This window comes from Akebia trifoliata, chromosome 5, assembly GCF_017979445.1.
Source record: "Akebia trifoliata isolate Shusen 1 chromosome 5, ASM1797944v1, whole genome shotgun sequence".
NCBI lineage: Eukaryota > Viridiplantae > Streptophyta > Magnoliopsida > Ranunculales > Lardizabalaceae > Akebia > Akebia trifoliata.
In genome coordinates, this window is record NC_141379.1 from 26,546,599 (window position 1) to 26,568,616 (window position 22,018).

The 22,018-nt window shown below is 33.5% G+C and overlaps 1 protein-coding gene across 3 annotated transcripts; it reads right to left on the reverse strand.

The window, feature by feature from the left end:
* Positions 1-14,097: 14,097 nt before the first annotated feature.
* On the reverse strand, positions 14,098-21,402 carry LOC147401842 (putative cysteine-rich receptor-like protein kinase 12). 3 transcript variants are annotated; one of them, XM_086443279.1, is made up of 6 exons: positions 17,836-21,402; positions 17,397-17,705; positions 17,105-17,207; positions 16,913-16,999; positions 14,758-14,995; positions 14,098-14,655 (listed from the first exon to the last, which is right to left on the reverse strand). In XM_086443279.1, the coding sequence occupies exons 2-6, from the start codon at positions 17,610-17,612 to the stop codon at positions 14,394-14,396; spliced, it is 906 nt and encodes a 301-aa protein (XP_086299405.1). In that variant the 5' UTR covers positions 17,613-17,705; positions 17,836-21,402; the 3' UTR covers positions 14,098-14,393. The 3 variants fall into 3 exon arrangements, with proteins under 3 accessions (XP_086299405.1, XP_086299406.1, XP_086299404.1); XM_086443280.1 differs by having other exon boundaries at positions 17,105-17,250; XM_086443278.1 differs by lacking the exons at positions 16,913-16,999; positions 17,105-17,207 and adding an exon at positions 15,411-15,621.
* Between the last annotated feature and the right edge of the window lie 616 nt (positions 21,403-22,018).

Here is a 22,018-nt window from a genome sequence, read left to right on the forward strand (position 1 = left end):
TATATATATATATATATAATATATATATATATATATATATATATATATGCGTCATATTATTCAGAGTATTGTACTATCCTAGGATGTATGGTAGGGACAACCAAACTCATACGTGGTATGTGATGTATATGAGAATGGAGTCACAACTGAAATCCGGGTTCATTTCTCTTTATCTTTACCAGTGAACTTATTATGTAAAGGTGATCGTATACGAATGGTTTGTATATTTGGGAATCACATGCATGCCTGACAGGTATAGACGAAGATGATTAGTCAGTGATCACTAACAATCTATAGTAGTCGAACGTTCTGATACATCGAAAAGAGACCTATTGCTTACGATTATGTTAAACAACTAGTCTGAGTAGGATAAATGGTCAACCAAGTGTGGTAAGTGCAGCGATTGACTACAAAATTAGGAATTAAAAATTAGTATGGAATTGTAACATCATATCCAGACTGAGAGCGATCCAGTCGTGAATCCCAACTCTGTAATTCCACTACTCTACCATTTTGTATTATGCATTTGTTGCATTATTTTGATATATAAAATGAAATGCATGTTTAATGTTTCTATTTGGTCAATTAGATTTGTATAAAAAGAAAATGTTATAGTGAGTACTACTGATGGATGTAAAGTGAGTTTTAAAATGTTTAGTTGCTCATCCCTGGCTATATGTACCAGTTAATCGTAGTTTCTGCTATAAAACTTTGCATATGTTAAAATGATTCAATATATTTATTTGATCATGTTAGGAGAGGTTATTAGCAGAAATAGTTTGCTTCATTACTAGGTAACCATTGTTACTCACATTTTTTTTTTTTTCATTTTTTTAAGTTTTAAATTTGAAGCTTGGCGAGACTGTAAACACCTCATTTTTGCATTCGCCTGATTAATCAACTCGTCAACCCGATCGCAACGATTCCCAATGATGGATGTTTATTCCATTGCTTTATTTTATTACCAGATATGTTTTAAAAATCCGGATGAGATATCTCGAATTGACAAAACATTAGAAACCACGTTACGCTAGAAAATAAGATCCCAGAAACATAGAAATCATCATCTTGCAAACAAAAAGAAGCTTCACGATAAAAATCACTAAAAATTGATCAAATTACCAAAATACCCCTAACATCAAAACAATCCTAGAGCCTACATTACGCTTAGGAAAACCCATTCAAATATATAAAACAACAAATTGAAATCAAATAAATCATTTCGCCAATTTTCACAGAATTTGACAAAATTATGAAAATGCCCCTTATCAAGATCACGACCATTTCATACAAAAAACTTCATAAATAACAAAAACCAACACTCCCATTGAATTTCTTACGAAAAACTGATTCCAAAACATCCTGAAACATTGAAAAATGACTTAAAACGTAAAAAATCCTTTTCGAGGGTAAAATGGTAATTTCATAATTTTAATAATTAAAATTTTCGAAATTAATAAATAAATCATTAAATAATGTAAAATGAAACATTAATAAAATTAATTTTAAAATTTGAACAAAAAAATCGATCAATCAGGCTTTCAGGCAAAATTGTTGATGGTTCGCAAGATATTTCTTTAAGGACCCCTCCATTTGGGGGTCCAAAGAATTAAAGATATAATAGAGAGGGGTTCTCCAAAAATTTAAAGTCAATCAAGCAAGACTAAAGTCAAGATATTAAAGTCAATCAAATAAGACTAAAGTTAAGATATTAAAAACCAACCAAGAAAGACTAAAGTCAAAGTATTAAAGTCAATCTCATAAGACTAAGGTCAAAACCTTAAATCAAAACCCTAATCTAAACTAATCAAGTCAATCTCATAAGACTAAAGTCAAAACTCTAAATTAAAACCCTAAAAGCTAAGTCAATCTCATAAGACCAAAGTCAAAACCCTAATTAAAACCCTAAAAGAAACCCTAATCAAACTAATGCTTCTAAAAAACTTTATAAAAAGGAGTCTCCACACCTTATTTTCGTATCAAAGAAAAAACCCTAGAAAAAGTAGGTGAAGAAGCCTCCACAACCTCCCTAAAACCCTAATTTTGGAGTCCCAACTCCTTACTTAACACCCCTACTTCAATTTCAACATGAAAAACACCTAGAAACCTTTCAAAAATACCCCAAAAATTCATAATAAATTCGAAGCATCCAGATCCAAGATGGGGATACCTTGCCTCGGAGATCAGAAATCAGATCCGGAGACAGAACGAAGCAAGGAGTACGGTACAAGGAGCAGTTTCACCAGATCTGAGGGAATAGAACCTTTGCGTATCGAATGTAACATTTATGTTATTTTTTATCTAGGTTTTTTCATTAGCAATGTAGTCTTATTTGGGATAAGTAGAGACTGGCATTGGCCGGGTGGGGTTGGTGCCAACACCTTCCAACTCCGTAATGTGATCCCCGGATTCAATTTTTTTTTGGAGTAGATTAGTTTTTTATCCGTTTTAGAGTCAGTTTGGTTCCTAGACCATAATAACTAGGTGGCGACTCCCAAACTTCAAGGGTCAAAAGTGGATCCACACACCCCGCGGATCAAGGGCTCTTTCAGAGACAAGTGTAGAGCACGAGTGAGGACTAGCTGGTACGTCAGATAGACAACTAGAGTCTATTACCTGGTGAGTATTGGGGTTGTATCCCTAGTAGTGTTAGTTCGTTCAGGTAGTATTATAGATGTTAGGAATTTTGTTATAGTGAGGAATATTTGTATAATCCTGTATTTTATTTATCCTTTTGTACTATGATCTGTCGTACGCTATTAGGTATATATAAGCTTCCACTGGTACTATATTTTTTATGTATATATGAGGGATAATGTATGTCGTTTATCAGGTGTAAGTTGAACGTCTTGGAATGCTAACATAAATAGAGGTAACTATGTCGAAATGTCGAAGTGTTACCTTGTGCCTCGAGATCTGACATAGGATTTTGTATTAGCTTTGACGGGATGCCACAGATGGTGTCAGAGCATAGTATTAGATCTGTATGGGATATAGGTCTACTATGTTTTGGAGAATATGTTGATACCACTGATATTAAAGCGATAATCATAGAGTATTACTAGGAATTCGGTATCCGAGCTCATTAGTAGTTCCGTATTGGAATTACGAGTTCTCCTGTGTCTAGAAGTCTATAGAACTTAGTAAGCCTAGGATAGGATTCTTGATTTGTTCTGTTAGTAATGGAAATGGAGTCCATTACTAAATTCCAAACTACGGTAGTAATTCATAGTTACGTAAGAACGATTTTGGCCTTATTCTGATAAGTGTCTTGTTACGGATAAACACAAGCGAAAGGAGTGGACGAGACAGATGCCGAAACACAACAGAGACGAGACAGGTTCTGAATCAAACCACTGACCCGATATCACAACTAATGTTATTCATCGGACAGATGGCTGGGTCTTACGTTAAGTTCAGAAAGAAAATATGAATAACACAATCACCATTACCTCGAAACTAAATGGAAGGAAGGCAATTAATGTCTAATAATTATGAAACTAGCAAATTCATAGGAAAAATAACCATACGTGAGGTGTGATATTATAGACATACCAACTCAATGGAAGGAAAAATTTTATAAGAAACAACAACATATACTACTAAATCAGTCAAAAGAAAATGTTGTGGTATGTTATGAGTATGGCAAATCGGGACATAAAGAAAGGCAATGTTCGAGTCGACGTCAATCGAGTAAGGATGTGTGACTCTGAAAGATGCTAGACAAACCAATTCAAGAAATAATAATGCTATCAGATTTCAATAAAATTGATAACGTACTCTTGCCATCCCAAACAGACAAGACTAACGATCGAAAGCAAAAAATGATACAAGACTTGCCACAATTGCCAGTGCACCACTAAATCCAAGAAATGAAGAGCGTTGGATCTCTTCGTAATAGAAAAATATTATTCCACCTCCAAGACCACTACCATAGGTCATACTTTTAAGAATGAGAGAATTCCCTAGTCCAAAGAATAGGTAAATCCATGGATGTTGTTGTAGAATTTTCAAAGATTACGTCCATCGAGATTTGGGAGATTTTCAGATCCGGTTGTGTAGACACCCCATTTTTTTGCATTTGCCTGATTAATCAACTCCTCAATCCGATTACAACGGTTCCCAATGATGGATGTTTATTCCAATGCTTTATTTGTTACTAGAGATATTTCAGAAATTCAGATGGCTTATCTCGAACTGATAAAACAAATTTGAACTCAGATCTATTTTTTTTTACGGGGAGGTGTTTGCAAATATGCAAACTTCGTTATTTTACAAACGTTTTTAAAGTTACACACGATCTGGACCGTCAATCTTGCGTGTATCGAACGGCTCTCATCATTTTTCACGATGTGAGTAGCAATGTTTGTCGTCCGAACGCGACCCTATATATATCATGGACCTAAAGGGGAGATGCAAATCATTTTCTCTTATCTCTTCTATTGTTGTACGTAGGGTATTTATTACTTTGAATGAAAAAAGAAGGGAATTTTTCAATAAAAAACCTAGTGGGGCAAAGATTCATTGTTTATTTGCTTGGAATTCCTTCATAGTTCTGATTTTTGCTGAAAGATTAAGCATATTCTCCATTGCTTTGAAAGAGTCTCAATTGAAAACTAGGTGAGACATTTTATTTATTTATTTTTATTATCATTAGTTTTTTTATCACATGATTCCAATTTATTAAGCATTAATTCTGTGGTTACCGTTTAAATTAAAATCGATCCCTCATGGTGTTCGAATCATCATTGTGAAAGTGTGTCGTTAGTTTCACTTGTTTCATTGAGCAGACTGTACTAGGGCTTTAGGTTATGTTGGAATTTAGAGGTTGAATTAGAAAACCCTTTAATATTCAATTAGTATTAACCATATGGTAAATCAATCTATTAACCATAAGGTATTTTAATCCCATGTTTGCTTTATGCTTTATACTTTTTACTTTATTGCTTTTAATTTAGTTGATAGTTTTATTTTTGCGTTGAGTAATTTTAGTCCCACATTGACTAGGAGAAGAATTGATTTGCAATTCTTAAGTAGTTGTGTTTCTAATAGCTTTAAAGTGGATAGAAGTAGGAGGGGGCTCACGCGCGCACACGGGTCCAAGAGGAAAACCTATGGTTCTAATTGGAATTTGGATCCACCGGTTTGAAAACCTTAATGTGTGTGCGCACGTACGACGTGCGCGCAGGAGGGGGTACAAAATCTCGGATTTACACCTCACGTGGATGTGCGTAAATGCCCGTTTTTTACTTTAATTTTCAAGGTCCGTTTAAAAAAAAAAAATCCTAGACGTTTTTTAAATTTAAATTTTGTTTTGAACCAGTGTGTTTATTCTGAACCAGCACAATGTGTCTGTTCGGAACCAGTTTGTGACTGTTCTAAACAGTCACTTCCTCTTTTATTTATATCAATTGTTTAGTCGATTTAAACTACTTGATTTTTTCTGCTATTTTATATTTTCGAATTATCAGTAATTTATTATTCGTTGTGAGAGCACACAACATCGTTGAGTTCGAAATTACGTTCCAATTTAGAGTACCCTTTTGGATACGTGGGTTGTTGAATCCTGAAGAACGAACGCCTACAGACTGTGGTACCGTAACAGGGGCAAATTTCGTTTTAGGACAGTGCTTTGTGCACGCCTCAACCATTTCTTTTTAGGTAATATTTTTCTATTACATTTAATTTCGAAATTAAGATTTGTTCTAACTTTTTCTCTCTTTGTCATAAGAAATCAGTATTCAGAAACAACAATCTAAAACGAAATTATTTTATTACTGATTTCTATAGAGACAGTCTCTAATTCCGTGCATAGTGAAAAACCCGATAAATTTAATGGAAAGAATTTTAAATTCTGGTAATAGAAAATGTTGTTTTATTTAACAATATTACATTTAGCTCATATCATCACTCAAGAACCAGTTTCTTTAAATGATAATGAGGAGGACCAAATCAAAAGAACTGAATATCGGAAATGGGAACATTCCAATTTCATGTGCCAGAATTATATCCTAAATGGATTAAGTACTGTTCTTTATAACGTGTATTCTTCTATTGAGTCTGTCAATACATTGTGGGAAATTCTTGAAAAGAAATATACTTTAGAAGATGTCGGCACAAAGAAATTTGTTGTTGGGCGTTTTTTAGATTTTAAGATGATAGGCTCTAAGTCAGTTGTATCACAATCCGAATAGCTCTAAATTCTTATTCATCAGATTCATGCTGAAGGCATGAGTATAAGTGAAGGATTCCAAGTTGGATCGATAATTGAAAAATTACCACCATCTTAGAAAGACTTCAAAAATAATTTGAAGTATAAAAGAAAGGAAATGAGACCCGAGAATCTAGTGATAAGACTTAGAATTGAAGAGGATAACCGAAAGAAGGAGAAGAAGATTGAAACAAATTCTATGATTTTTAAAGCGAATGTAGTGGAAGAACCATCCAAAATCACTAGAAAGTTCAAACCCGGATTCCAGAAAAAATATGTAAAGAAAAACTTGCATGATCCAAAAGCCAATATCTAGAAGATCAAGGAAAATTGTTATTTTTACAATAAACCTGGACACAGAGCTAAGGACTGTCGCGAAAGGAAAAATCAGCAACACCATCAGAAATATAAACAAGCCAATGTGACTGAAACTCAGAACCTATCAACGGTTTTTTCAGAAGTGAATCTGGTAGGAAATATCAATGATTGGTGGCTGGATACGGGAGCGACCAAACACATATGCTCTGAGATAGGCATGTTTTCCTCTTACAACAATGTTGGAGATGCATGGGAAATTCTTCCACATTCGCTGTGATCGGAAAAGGAAAAGTAAATGTGAATTTCACATCTGGTAAAGTTCTGACTCTGAATAACGTGCTTCATGCTCCAAACATTCGAAGAAATTTGGTTTCAGGTTCTCTTTTAAGTAAGAGAGGCTTCAAAATGGTGTTTGAGTATGATAAATGTATAATTACAAATAATGGAATGTTTATGGGCAAGGACTATCTATGTGATTGATTATTTAAACTCAATGTAATTTTTGATTTTATTAATAATATTAATTCTTTTGCTTATGTTTATGAGTATTCTAATATTTGGCATGCTAGATTAGGCCATGTTAATAATATATCAGTTATCAAATTAATGAATAGTGGTATGATTCCTAAAATGCATAATGATATATCTAAAATATGTGAAATTTGTGTTGAATCAAAATTTGTTAAAAAACCTTTTAAAAATATTGAAAGATGTACAAAACCTTTAGAATTAATACATTTTGATTTGTGTGATCTCAAATACGTTCAATCTAGAGGCGGTAAAAAATATTTCATAAATTTTATTGACGATTTCACTAGATTTTGTATGAAATATCTTTTAAGTAGTAAAGATGAAGCATTGGAAATGTTTAAAATTTATAAATCAGAAGTTGAAAATCAACTTGAAAATAAAATAAAAATTTTAAAATCTGACCGAGGAGGAGAATATGAATTTAATCTTTTAACTATATTTTGTCAAGAAAATGGAATAATACACCAAACTACTGCTCCTTATTTTTCTTAACAAAATTGTGTAGCAGAGAAGAAAAATAGAACTTTAAAAGACATGGGCAGAAGCCCTTTTAACATCTTGTTATATTTTAAATAAAATTCCATTAAAGAATTATGAAAAATCACCTTATGAACTTTGGAAAGGTAGAACACCTACTTTTAAATACATGAATGCGTGGGGGTGTTTAACCAAAGTGACTGTACCTTTACCTAAAAAAACAAAATTAGGTCTTAAAACTATATATTGTATTTTTATTGGATATGCTATTAATATTAGTGTGTACAAATTTCTTGTATATAAATCTGATATAAATGATATTAATCCCAATACTATAATTGAATCTAGGGATGCTGAATTTTTTAAGGATGTGTATCCTTGTAAGGATAAAATTGAAAAATCATTAAAAAGAGCTCATTTTGAATTATCTAATAATGAACCTAGAGAACAAGAGTTTGATATAGAACCTAGGAGAAGCAAGAGAACTAGAACAACATCTTCTTTTGGATATGATTTTATTAGTTTTCTCTTAGAAGGAGATCCTCAAACTTTTAAAGATGCAATTTCAACACCTGAGACTCCATTTGGAAAGAAGCTATAAATAGTGAAATGGATTCAGTTATGAGTAATAATACTTGGGAATTAGTTAATCTGCCTCCTGGTAATAAAACAATTGGTTGTAAATAGATTTTTAAAAGAAAATTAAAATCTGATAGAACTATAGATAAGTATAAAGTCAGATTAGTGGTTAAATGATACAAGTAAAAAGAAGGCATTGACTTTTTTTGACACTTATTCTCTTGTTACTAGGATCACTTCTATTAGAATTCTTATTGCTATAGCGTCCATTTAGAAATTAGAAATTCATCAAATGGATGTAAAAACTACTTTTTTAAATGGAGAACTTGATGAAGAAATATATATGGATCAACCGGAAGGATTTATAATTAAAGGACATGAAAATAAAGTTTGTAGATTAATTAAATTCTTATATGGTTTAAAACAAGCTCCAAAACAGTGGCATGAAAAATTTGATAATATAATGATATCAAATGGATTTAGAATCAATGAAGTTGATAAGTGTGTTTATTATAAAACTATCTTTGATTCTTATGTGATTATTTGCCTATATGTAGATGACATGATAATTTTTGGATCTAATATAAATGTTGTAAATCAAACTAAGAAATTATTGTCTAGAAATTTTGACATGAAAGACTTAGGTCCTGCTGAAGTAATTCTTGGAATAAAATTTTTTAGAAATAATAATGGATTTGGTTTATCACAATCTCACTATATTGAAAATGTTTTGAAATGTTTTAATCAGTTTGATTGTATTCCTGCAAAAACACATTTTGATTCAAATTGTAAGTTGATGAAAAGTATTGGTAAATGTATTTTTCAATTAGAATATTCTCAAGTTATTGGTTGTTTAATGTATATTATGAACTATACTAAGCCTGATATTGCGTATTCAGTAAATAGATTAAGCAGATACACTAGCAACCTAGGACATGATCACTGGGAAGCTTTGGTGAAGATCATGAGATACTTAAAGTATACCATAAGTTACAGGCTGCATTATGATAGGTATCATGCCATATTAGAAGGATGCAGTAATGCCAATTGGATATCAGACTCAGAACAGTCGAAATCCACTAGTGGCTAAATCTTTACACTTGGAGATGCAGCAATCTCATGGAAATTCACCAAGCAAACGTGCATAGTTCGTTCCACCATGGAATCTGAGTTTATTGCCATGGACAAGACTAGAAGAAGCTGAGTGGCTAAGAAATTTTCTTGTTAACATTCCTATTTGGCCTAAACCAGTATCTACAATATCTATTCACTGTGACAACCAAACTGCTATTACAAGAGCAAAAAATAATGTATATAATGGCAAGTCAAGGCATATTAAACGGAGACACAACTCTGTAAAACAACTACTCTCTAATGGAATTATTTCCATTGATTTTGTAAAGTCTAAGGAAAATTTGGCAGATTCTCTAACAAAAGGATTATCTAAAGAGTTAGTTGCATCGACTTTGAGGGGAATGGGCATAAAGCCAATTGATTAAAAATTATTTCAATGGAAACCCAACCTAATTGATTGGAGATCCCAAAAAATAGGTTCAATGGGAAAAATAGTTGAATGTAATTTAAAAAGAAAACATTAATAGAACAGAGTGTTCCAAGTCCATTCCTATGAAGTGTTTAGTGTTGTCTGTAAAACAGAAATGTTGAATTATAATTCTTAATATTGCCTATACTTGTAAAAGTAGAGTATATCAGGGTACTTTTCATAGGCACACCTAAATGAGTCTAGAATTGGGCCGGTTCTATGAGAGTTAAGGCTAAGCTCTCTAAAGCACTCATGATATCAGGATATGTTCAGGACAAAAATGAACACCATCGATAGAACCTGATATTTGATTGAGTAACCTGTGTGTATAGTCTATTGTTTTGGTTTACACTAAAAGTTGACAGTTCAAGGCTTAAAGTCCACTGATCGATTTGTAAATCCGATAGACTTATATTAGGTAAGGGTCAAGTCCAAAAGACACCTATACTGAAACATGGTTGTTCAAAATGCTCTCTCTTTATATAATTTATATATTTTATTTTGAGCTTTCTACATTCATGTGGGGGATTGTTGGAATTTAAAGGGTTGAATTGGAAAACCCTTTAATATTCAATTAGTTTTAACCATATGATAAATCAATCTATTAACAATAAGGTATTTTAATCCCATGTTTACTTTATGCTTTATGCTTTATGTTTTTTACTTTATTGCTTTTAGTTGATAGTTTTGTTTTTGCCTTGAGTAATTTTAGTCCCACATCGACTAGGAGAAGAATTGATTTGCAATTCTTAAGTAGTTGTGCTTCTAATAGCTTTAAAATGGATAGAAGTAGTGGGGGGGCTCACGCGCGCACACGGTAGTCCAAGAGGAAAACCCATGGTTCTAATTGGAATTTAGATCCACCGGTCCGAAAACTTTAATGCGCTCACGTGGGGAGCGCAAAGGTATGTTTTTACTTTAATTTTCAAGGTCCGTTTTGTTTAAAAAAAATTCTAGACGTTTTTTAAATTTAAATTTTGTTTTGAATCAGTGTGTTTATTTTGAACCAGCACAATGTGTCTGTTCGGAACCAGTTTGTGACTGTTCTAAACAGTTACTTTCTCTTTTATTTATATCAATTGTTTAGTCGATTTAAACTACTTGATTTTCTCTGTTCTTTTGTATTTTTGAATTATTAGTAATTTATTATTCGTTGTGAGAGCACACAACATCGTCTTGTTCGAAGTTACGTTTCAATTTAGAGTACCCTTTTGGATACGTGGGTTGTTGAATCCTGCAGAACAAACGCCTACAGATTGTGGTACCGTAGCAGGGGCGAATTTTGTTTTAGGACAGTGCTTTGTGCACGCTTCAACCATTTCTTTTTAGGTAATATTTTTCTAATACATTCAATTTCGAAATTAAGATTTGTTCTAACTTTTTCTCTCTTTACCATAAGAAATCAGTATTCAGAAACAACAAGTTATAATAAGTAGTCGACCATTTAGAGCTAATCTTCACCTCAATTCCTTATCCCTTGGTACTGGAATTGGTTTAAGAGGAAATGGTTACCATCAAGAAAGTCTTTGATACATAAAGACTTAGTTACCATGGTCCCACATATGGTAATGATATATTTTTCTATAATAATGCAAACTTTAATTTCTTTTGTTTTTTCTTTTTCTATAATGCTGCAACTCTAGCTTGTATTAGACTGACTCACCATTTTGGCTTATTAGTGGAAATAATAGGTGGTTACTACTGCTTGAGATTTCAATCATGTCTGTTTCATTTGCTGACAAATAATTTAATGTGTGGCCAATACATATAGGTTAGACGTGGTAGCAAGTAAGGTAAAAATAAGTACAATAATTGATTTCATTCGTTATTTCCTACTATGCTCACTCACTGTTTTGTGCAACATGACATGCATTAAATTTGAAATTGATTTAATGAATTTACGAGTCAACTCACTATTTTATGCAAAGGGCATGTATAAAGTTAGAAATTGATTGATTTATTTCCATTGGAATTAAACCCAATGTTCGAGCAATGCAACATGACATGAAAATTTCTCTTTTGGATTGATATTCCCTGAATCAACTTGTTCTTGTGCTTTGCATGAAAATCAAATGTATGAGCATCAAAATTGTGTGAAGTCTTGATGCAGTTTGTTAGCTCTAAATCTTGCATGCATTTAATTATGATTCACCTTGGTCATTTAATATTCCATGTAATATTGATTTGGTGTGTTGCAACAATTTTATGGATTCAAGATTTTCATAGTGATTGGGTTAAGTGAGTTGGCTCACTAAATGTTCAAAATTATGAATATATCATTTTCCATTTCTCATTTAGGGTAAAAATTATCCTCAGAAATAATTGCAATCCCATTGAAAAATCTAAGTATGTGAAGAAGATGAGAAAAATAAATGCTAGTTTGAGAATTTCAAAAACATTATAACTAGAAATGAGATTGAAGGACCATTAGAAAGAAAAAGTTTACTAAATAGACTATCAAGCAAGCTACTTCCCAATAGTTAAGGACTATCTGTTTCTTCACAACCAAGTAACTAGTCAATAACGCGTCCTATGAGATTCCTAAGGAAATTGTTGGAAGTAGCTGAGAACATACATATTTTTTCTAAGTCAAGGAGTTAATGTAACTAGTCAATAACGCGTCCTATGAACCTTCCTACCCACTCAACGGCTGATGCCATTTTCCTTGACCTAGGTCTTGTATCACGGACAAAATAAATATGACGAAAAAGGCCTTGTCTTCAACCTCAAGCCAAAATCAAAATCTTGTTATTTTTTACCCAGAAAATATGCCATCTTCAAGCTTAACACCAAGAAGGAAGAAAACAGAAGACCTGATCTTCTTGATGTGAAAAGGTAGCTCAGCAGTACTATAGAATGATCAGTTTTTGAGATTGCCTTGTGATGGGTCTGGTCTTTATCCTTTTACTCTTCATGGGTCTGGTAGTGTGTGAACAGGGCCCACTGGACACAAGTTGAAGCCTAAGGCCAAACCTCTAAACGAGGCATTTATTATTATTATTATTTATAATTAGTGTATTAAATACAAATAATAATAAAAAACTATTTAGCTAATAAAAAAATTATTGAAAATTTATTTTTCTAATTTTTGATATAAAATTACAAATTAAGCTTTTATATATTTAAGTATGACTAATTTATCTTTTTTAATATTATTCAACTGGTGTTATTTTTAATTGAGTCATTCTTGGGAGTCAACGAATCCCAACCTTTGCTTTAATATTCAAAAGTAAAGTAATTAATTAAATAAAAAGTCTATGTTCAAAATTCAAAATTAAAAAAAAAAAAAAATGCTTAATTTACAAAAGAGGAGAATTAAAATTTATGTACCAAGATTTAATTCCATAATCATCATAACATCAACTTGATATTAGAAATAGGCCATAAGGTCAAGGTTTGATTATTAGAGCTAGACAGACATCCAAGTATTAGTGTTTGTAATTAATCAATATAATAGAAAGAAAAAAAAATGTTTGTAATCCATTTACAAATGCATGAGTTACTCACTAGTATATAATTGATCAAGAGAACCCATACTACTACCATGCCTCCATTGCCGAAATGGTTAGACTAAGGAAAAATCTGCCTCAACCACACTTATCCCAATAGAAAATCCTGGTTGTTTCGGAGCAGGCAAAAGCATAGCTTTGTTAGAAATCATAGAAACAACATTAAACATGGTGGGTCTGTCTGTTGCACACTCTTTTACACATAGAAGACCCACATGAATGCATCTCAACACTTTGTCTTTAGAACATGAAGTATCCAACAATGGATCCATTAGCTCAACACCTACACCTTTCTCCCACAATTCCCATGCTTGAAGCAATTCCAGTTTTACTAACTATTTCAATCCAACTTGAACTTAGTAAATCATTTTTTTTTTATAACTAATTAACTAGATTTCATATTAACAACTTACATATCCTATGAGATTGAGATGGCATTCAAAATTATTGACGTTTTTTTTCTTTCCACTGACAAGCTAAAGACGTCTAACTTCACAGAGAAAATTCCCTCCATTGCATACTCAGGAGACATATAACCATTGGATCCAACCATTGAACAAAATCATTAGTAATTGAAAGCAATGTGCATATATATATATGTATTTGATAAATAGCATTTCATTCATTAAAATAGAGCCAGGCCAGTCGGGATGACCAAACTAGTGAGGCCTTACAACAAGAAGTTACTCACGAGTAATACAACAAATCCCATCCCAATTGAAAATAAAATCCTCGAAAAAGACTCCCCTAAATTCTTTAAAGACTTTGGCCCAACAAAAAAAAATTCCCAAAATGGATATAATTGTATTTCTACAATCTTTCAACTTCCCCTCAAAGATACGTTTGTTTCTCTCCAACCACACCCCAACATATTGCACATGGTGTAATACTCCACAACAACCTCTTAGCACCGCCAAACAAGTAACCAATTGATGACCAACAAGTAAAGAGTTCTTTTATTGTTTGTGGTAAATAGGTTATAACTTCATATAATTTCAAAAAATGAACCCAAATGCCATATGTGAAGTTACAATGAAGAAGAAGGTGATCCGATGATTCTTCATTATCCATACATAGCACACAACAACTCGCCTTGCACAAACCATGTTGCATAAAAAAATCCACCATTTGAATCCTTTCTAAAGACGCCGTCCATGTGAAGAAGGCAACTTTACTTGGTACCATTGACCCCCAAATCGAAACATGAGGAAAATACATGTCTCCATTATTGCATAAGGAATGATAAAAGGAACGCACCGAAAAATCTCCCATCCTTACTTGCCATCCACACTCTCTCATTTTCCATTCCCGTACGTAGTTCAATGTGCGAAGCTCCATCAAGTAATCTATCAACTTCTTCAAGTTCCAAATTGTCGAGGCGTCTCCGAAAACCAAAGTCCCATGCCCATTCTCCGCCTATGGAATGTCGGAAGGCAACTTCTTCAAGTAATCTACCAACTTTTTCAATGTGCATATTCTTGTTCAAGCTGTGTGAAAAAGTAGTAATATAAAAATATGTCCATGGGGGTTTATATGCATTGACAAGTGTTAGATGTCTTCATATAGATGTATATTTGTGGCCAACTTACTATGTCCCGACAATCCTCTTTGTATTTGCTTCAGATTCTCTCAGTCCAAAGATTCTTGCCATGCCGAAATCTGATATCTTTGGGTTCATCTCTTCGTCTAGTAAAATGTTGCTTGCCTTTAAATCTCTATGAATCACCTTCAATCTAGAATACTTATGGAGATAAAGAAGCCCTTGTGCAATCCCTTCTATGATATTGATATGCTTCTTCCAATCTAGTAGTTCTCTTCCCATGGGATCTGCCACAAAGAATAATTTGTTCATAAAGATACTGCTGCGAAACTGACGAGATATTTAACAACCGTAAATTGCAAAAAAAAAAAATCATAAACGTAGAGATTTAAGATGTTCACCCTTTTTTGGGCTATGTCCTCGGAGGAGATCGATATTTTTCACTATAACAAGCAAAGATTATAAAGGAAAAACCTCCTTCTCTGTCTCCTTTCTCATGTAATCCGTTTAATGCCAACTTCTACACCTTATCCTAGTAACTAGGATCAGCCTATATTTCCATTTAGCTCTATCATGATCATATGTTCACTCAAGATGTGCATTAATGTACTCGGCTATATAAAAGGAATGAGCATGTTTTATAGATAAATTGGAGGGTAAAAGGAAATAAAATAAATAGATATATTTGAGAGTTATTCGAACCGAAAAGGAAGGCATCCAAGCGTTTGTTAAGAATGTATTCGTAGATTAACATCTTTTCTTCTCCTTCAATGCAGCAACCCAAAAGCCTAACAAGATTCGTATGTTGGAGTTTGGCAATTAGTACAATCTCATTTTTTAATTCCTCTAAACCTTGGTTTGAACTTCTGGAAAGTTTCTTCACTTCTACTTCTTGTCCCTTGAGTAATTTTCCCTGAAATAAAAATCTCTATGTAATTTCTCATTTCAAGTAATTACTTTCCAAATTTAAGCAAGAAAAGCTTCATGAAAGAATAAATCAAAGTCATAACAATGTTTGATTGAAGAGAGCAGAGATATCACCAATGGATTACAAGTTAACAATCATTGTCCATTTCACTGTTAACTCCGATGACACATTTGACTAGAGGAGGAGATTCAAAAGAAGGTTTTCTTTTCTTTTTTTTTTTCCTGTGGGGGTGACCTCCATGATGAGGAGGCAATCCTTAAGTCCAATTTTGAGGATGAGTCAAAATTAGTATTTTAATTTGACATCCCAAAGGACTACTTGGGCCACTTATTCAGGGCTATTGAACACATGAATGTTTCACACACCGTTTCAATAGCCCAAAGATACCAAAACCAGCATATATGCCTATATGTGCATTACGACATAGTGCATGATAAGTGATTTTTAGCTGTCTGGTTTGATTTTGGTTTGTAGGTTTACCAAGGATTTTTTTATTTAATAATCATGGAACGGAATTTGAATGCATCTTTTCAACTTCTCCATTTTCCAACAGTGTCAGAAAAATTTCCCAAGTTTATGAGTCTTGAAGCTTACCATGTAAACACCCAACTAATAGCTTAGGTGGTTGGCGTTTATCCACCCAAGTGGAAGACCATGTGTTCAATCCTGATGGGAAGCTTTCCTTATTCGGGTAGAAATATACTAATTCCCACGATAAAAAACTTTCCTCTTTTTCTTGTCTTAGGAACCTTTCCTACATTAAGATCCATTCAGATCTGATAGAAAGTGAACCCAAATGATGGTCCAACTCTTTACTACAATATATGGGTTGTTTATTTTCAAGTTTTCAAACGAGGAAGATAGTGAATGTCTTAAATTTTTTAGTTCGATTGATTGGTGAAGTCTGTCTGTTCCTATCTTGATTTATCTTCCAAGACTCCCTTTGTAATTATAGTCCCCCGAATGCTTGGGAATGATTGGAAGTACAAAAATAGTTCTCCCAATCCTGGCAAGCGAGTTTATGGCCAAAATGTCCAGAGCATCTTTCGTCAGAGTATTTGTTGAAGTGGATTTGGAATGCAAATATATAGTTTTTTTATTGACAGTGTAAATATATAGTTAATATCAAGCTTGAGAGAGATATTGGAGAGTCTTACACACCACATTCATTATGAATGGAAACCAAAATCGTGTTATCACATATAAAGAACCTTGAAGGCTATAGAAAAAGAAAAAAAAAAAAAAAACAATGATTTGGGTATAGTTTTTTTTTTACCATGTCTTTTTTCGAGCAGATTTGCATCGCCAAATTTGTTAGTAGGTAGAGCTCCTAATTCAAGTAATACCTTCTCATCTGTTGCTCCTGTTTGGGTTCATTATTAATGAGTTACTAAAAATACGACTTTTACTTTAGCCCCAATGCAGCTGCATAGAAACATTTATTAATCTCTTGATAATGGGAAATTACCTTTACGCTTGATACGTTTCCATCCAAAGTAACTCATAAAGGCGAAAAGGGACTTTACTAAAGCAATTGTCATTGCAACGATAAGCCATATCCACGACTTCTCCTTAAATCATTTCATTTCGAGAAATTATTTAAAATTAGGTTCACTGTTTGATATCAGATTTAATATTAGTTCATTTTTCTATCAAGTATATTACACAATAAAAATTAAAATAAATAGGAATATGCTAGCAATGCTTCATTTCCATGTATATGCATTAAGGAAATATATTGAAATCTAATACCATGGTACCTTGTTGTTGTGACTGAAGAACATAAATTTCTTGCAGATACTGGTTGTTCTGGGTGAACTTTGATCCTTTACCTCAATAGTAACATCCGAGCCCTTGAGTGGTAACAGAAGCATAAGCAATACAAGAACAATTGTTCCTGCATATAATGCCGCAATAACTGAGACCCATATTGACATTGTTATTGTTTTCATCGAAATAAGCACCAACTGGCACATCACCCCTGCTTAGCTCGAACTGCTCCTCACCAGTCCTTCACACTGACGGCTTGTTACCCACACATCCTCGGCTATGCTACGATCCCTTCCACACTGAACGATTGGATAACCTGATTATTTTTCTTCAGAGACAACTTGACTTGCCCCATTGTACTCAATACCCAAATTAAAATAAAAGAAGAATCAAATGTTGCAGAATAATCGAAGTACTTCTCATCCTTACTTGAAACAAAGTTGTAATTGTGTTGGCTATCACCGGGCATAGATATTGTCTTTCTAGGTGCCAATTTACGTAAGAGGGCGGTGAAATCACTTCATTCCAGACACCACTCTTCCGGTAAGGCTCCCCTAATTGTGAAATGACCAATTGGTTGGTACCATTGCAGTCCATCTCGAGAGTGCAAGTCCCAGAAGCAGGAATTTTGTCGCTTGACCATGAAGTAAGTGACCACCTTTGCCCAGTCTTTAAGTTCGCGCTAAGCTTCATACCGGGCTGAAGTGTTTCAGTAGGATAGTCGAAGCTCTGCCACTAAACCCCAACATCTGTTTCATTAGAATTCAATTCTCTTAACACGAGATTACCAGAATCAAGTAGAGTAGCAGTGACATTACTACCACTTGACGCTTTCTTGGAGCTTAACAGGATGGACTCATTTATGTACGAAATTTTCAATTTGCCATCGGCATCAATAGTCAGAACACCAGTGGAATCGGAGATGACAACCCAAACCTCCTTTGTAATAATGCCATCCACGAACCATATGCCTAAGTAATGCCTCATGGAAGACTCAGGGCTAAAGAAACCGAGTTTGAAGATGTTTCCAGCTGAACTCCCAGTCCCTTACTTGTTGGCCTTGTTTGATGGAGTCTACTGCTGCTACTTGTGATGTTGATGGTCCCATACAGAAGCCATAGAAAATGAAAAGGAGAAGGCAGCATAAAATGGTGATAGATGATCGACGCAAACGTTGTGAATTATGCTATGAGATACCATTGTTTTCTCGATATTAGAACACTAATCTCACCATTTTATGAGGATGACTAATAAGCCCTGTCATATGGGTTGAAAACTACATAATGATTCATCAAATTAGTTATCAGATGTCATCATTTTATTTAATATCCTTTCCTCTTTATTCTATCATCTTTTTTTTTTTTAATTTTTTAAATGAACTGGAAAAAAAAAAAAAAAAAAAAAACTTTTTATAAGTTTCATTTACATTTCACAAAACCTTTCCCAGATTTTCTATGAAGAAATGTGTCTATTGAAAGGGAATGCATGGAAATAACGATGGTGGTCAGACAATCATGATACACGACAAGTCCACATTGAAATCTTTTTGCTCACCGAAATCTAGGATCCCCCCGTCACATGTACCCATGTGACATTTCTAATTTACAAAAGTACCCTTATTAGGTACAAAACTACCCATGTATGCTTGACGTGGTAAGCACTGAGGAGTCTGTGAGCACTGTGTATTAATTATTTTATAGATTTAAATCTCAACATGACTATTATTTTGTTCCAATAGAATTAATTAAACAATTATTAACGAACAAAAATCTAGTTCAAGTTATCGTTACTTACATTATTCCATCGTTAAACATTTAATCTAATACTTTTGAAGATGCTCTTTTTAATCTTCTCTTTTCTCGTACTTTGCGAAACCTCAATCGGATTGGTGTTTTCTGAAGATTGAAAAACATGAGGACAAATCATTATGTAGTTTTCAACCCATATGACATATCTGATAACTAATTTGATGAATCATTATGAAGGTTCAGATTGGGTTGAGTTTTTATAGGGATTATCTCTTCATCATAGAGATCATCCTTACAAAAAATCAGCTCAATTTGAAACTTTTAAGCCATATAGGACAAATCGTTGGCTCCGTGTTGGCTCCCTAACGTCTATTGCTGAACCTGACTTATATATATATACATATGGGTTAGGGGACAATCTTATTTTGATCATCACTTTAACAATCATTTGTCTTATATGAGTTAGAAGTTTCGGAATAGACTAATTTTTTGTGAGGATGATTTCTATGGTGAGTAAATCATCTTCAAAAAATTAAGTCATCCTGAAAATTCTTACCCCATCAAAAGTAGTTCACAAGTTGAAGAATCATGGATTGTCATATTTTATTGTAAACTTGTAATTTAATCTATGGGATCCGAAAAGAAAGATTTTCAAACCCAAAACTCTACAACCATAGTGAGCAGGGGCGGAGCCAGAGCTACGATTTTGCTTTTGAGAGAGCGTGGGCAATCAAGAGAAAAAAAAATTATGGGGGGACAACCAATAGAGGAAAATTTTTTGTGGGGGCAATAGTGACGGATTTTCTTATCGTCCACTATTTATCTGTCGCAATAAACCTTGAATCCTTATAGACTTGGAAAATTCTCATGGGAGCTAGTGTCCTCATTGCCCCTAATGTAGATCCGTCTTTGATCGTGAGTACATATAAAGAAAAACAAGAAGATTTCTAATCAAAGGTGATTTTGAAGAGAAAGATTATTCGATTAATCTAATCTTTCTTAAGAAATGATATAGCTCTGTTTTTTTCCATACTAGAACACCAACAAATTTTCTCATGAGTAGTTCTTGGGGGCTTTATTGCATTGAATTTCATCTTGATCGGTGACTTGTAACCATTTGATACAAGCAATTTTTATATGGTGAAATTTATGAGCAATCATGCTATAATGAATCATATTCAAGTTAGATCAGGGTCGATATGGTTGAGGAGACAATCTTCTAAAAGGAATATCTCAATTCTACTTAAAAAATGAAAAAGAAAAAACCGTCTGATCCATAAGGATTGTCATCTTGGCAGCCTATGAACAAGTATTCGTTAGTTCTAGATTCTAAGTTATCCACACCCAGTTTCCTTACATGTGTAGGGCGACCCCATAACCAAAATGTTGTTGTATACTTGGTTTGTAGCTAAAAAACTAAAACAGGGTAACTCGAACGGACTTAGTTGGCCTCATATTGACTACATACAGATCCCCCACAATCAGACCGGCATTTCTCGTACGTAACAAAGTTAAATATTTCCAATAGATAGTTTCCATGTAAACATTCTTACAACTATTGTTAATGTAAATGTTCCTAATACTATAGTTGCTACTCATTCATGTATAGGATCCAATATTCAGGTAAATATCTTCATAATGTAGTTTTCTGCTCTCCCAAAGCTCTAATAACACATTGCATATACGGGTAGTGGCACTGGGATACACACATCTCGAGTCAGTTGGTCTATTACCAATATAATATGGTTGTTATTAACATGAAATTTCGTGGTAATGGATATCTTCTCACTGATTTTTCTTCAGTGCAGGTAAGTAGAAGTATTAACGTTTACTAATATATTGGTATATATATGTAATTGATCAAGGTAACACATACCACTACCATGCCTCCATCACAGAAATGGTTAGACCTGATTTTCTATTAGAGTGAGGCAGCCGCTATTTGGAAGCTTGATCCTATTGATCTGTCCATCGTCTGTAACTTTTTCAAAGACTTGCCCATCCACCGATTGCAAGATAAAAATTGCACTTTGCAATCTTTCTTTCTATTCTCTTTCAATGCATGTCTTTGTGCCTGGTTGAGGTTTGCTTGATCCACTGGTTCCACGTAGCCTTGTTCAATAACTTCCCAAATCTCCTAAAATTCAAACATGAGTTTCATCTCAATCCTCCAGTGCTCAAAGTTCTCCTCATTGAACTTTGGAAGTTGTGGCTGGAATGAGCCATCGGCCATAACCATTGCTCTAATATCAATCCTACAAACTCGAAATCCGAACCAAACCAACTAACCCTAGAATCCAACCAATCAATGTTAATTCAATTTGCTTTGATTCTCGATTCTAAAAAATAAAATGACTAGGATTTTGCCATTGCGAGTTGGGAAAGAAGTAAAAAAGATTTGAAGAAAAGGAAGATAATTTTAATATATTTATTATATAAATGTAATAATACTAATATATATGTTTAATTATATTGGTTCGTTTCTTGGTTTGGTTCGGTTCTAGAATTCCCTTGAATCGTAAATTAAATCGAATCAATTAATTTTTTAAAATTCTAAATCAAAACTGAATCGGTGAAACAAAAAAATAAATCAAACCAATCCAAAATACATCAATTCGGTTCAATTTGGCCCGATCCAATGTGCACCCTTATTCATAGGTCATTAGTTTGAATTAAATCACAAATGAAATGATCATAATTAGAAAATAGCTAGGGTGATTTGGACATGCGCCCCATGATTTTGTCAATATTATTATGATGCCCCTTGTATTTTCAAATTGAATTGATGACCTGCAAACAGTTTTTTATGTAAATGCCCTTCTCTAAAATTTCAAGCCATAACCCTTAAATTTTCACTTAGAAAA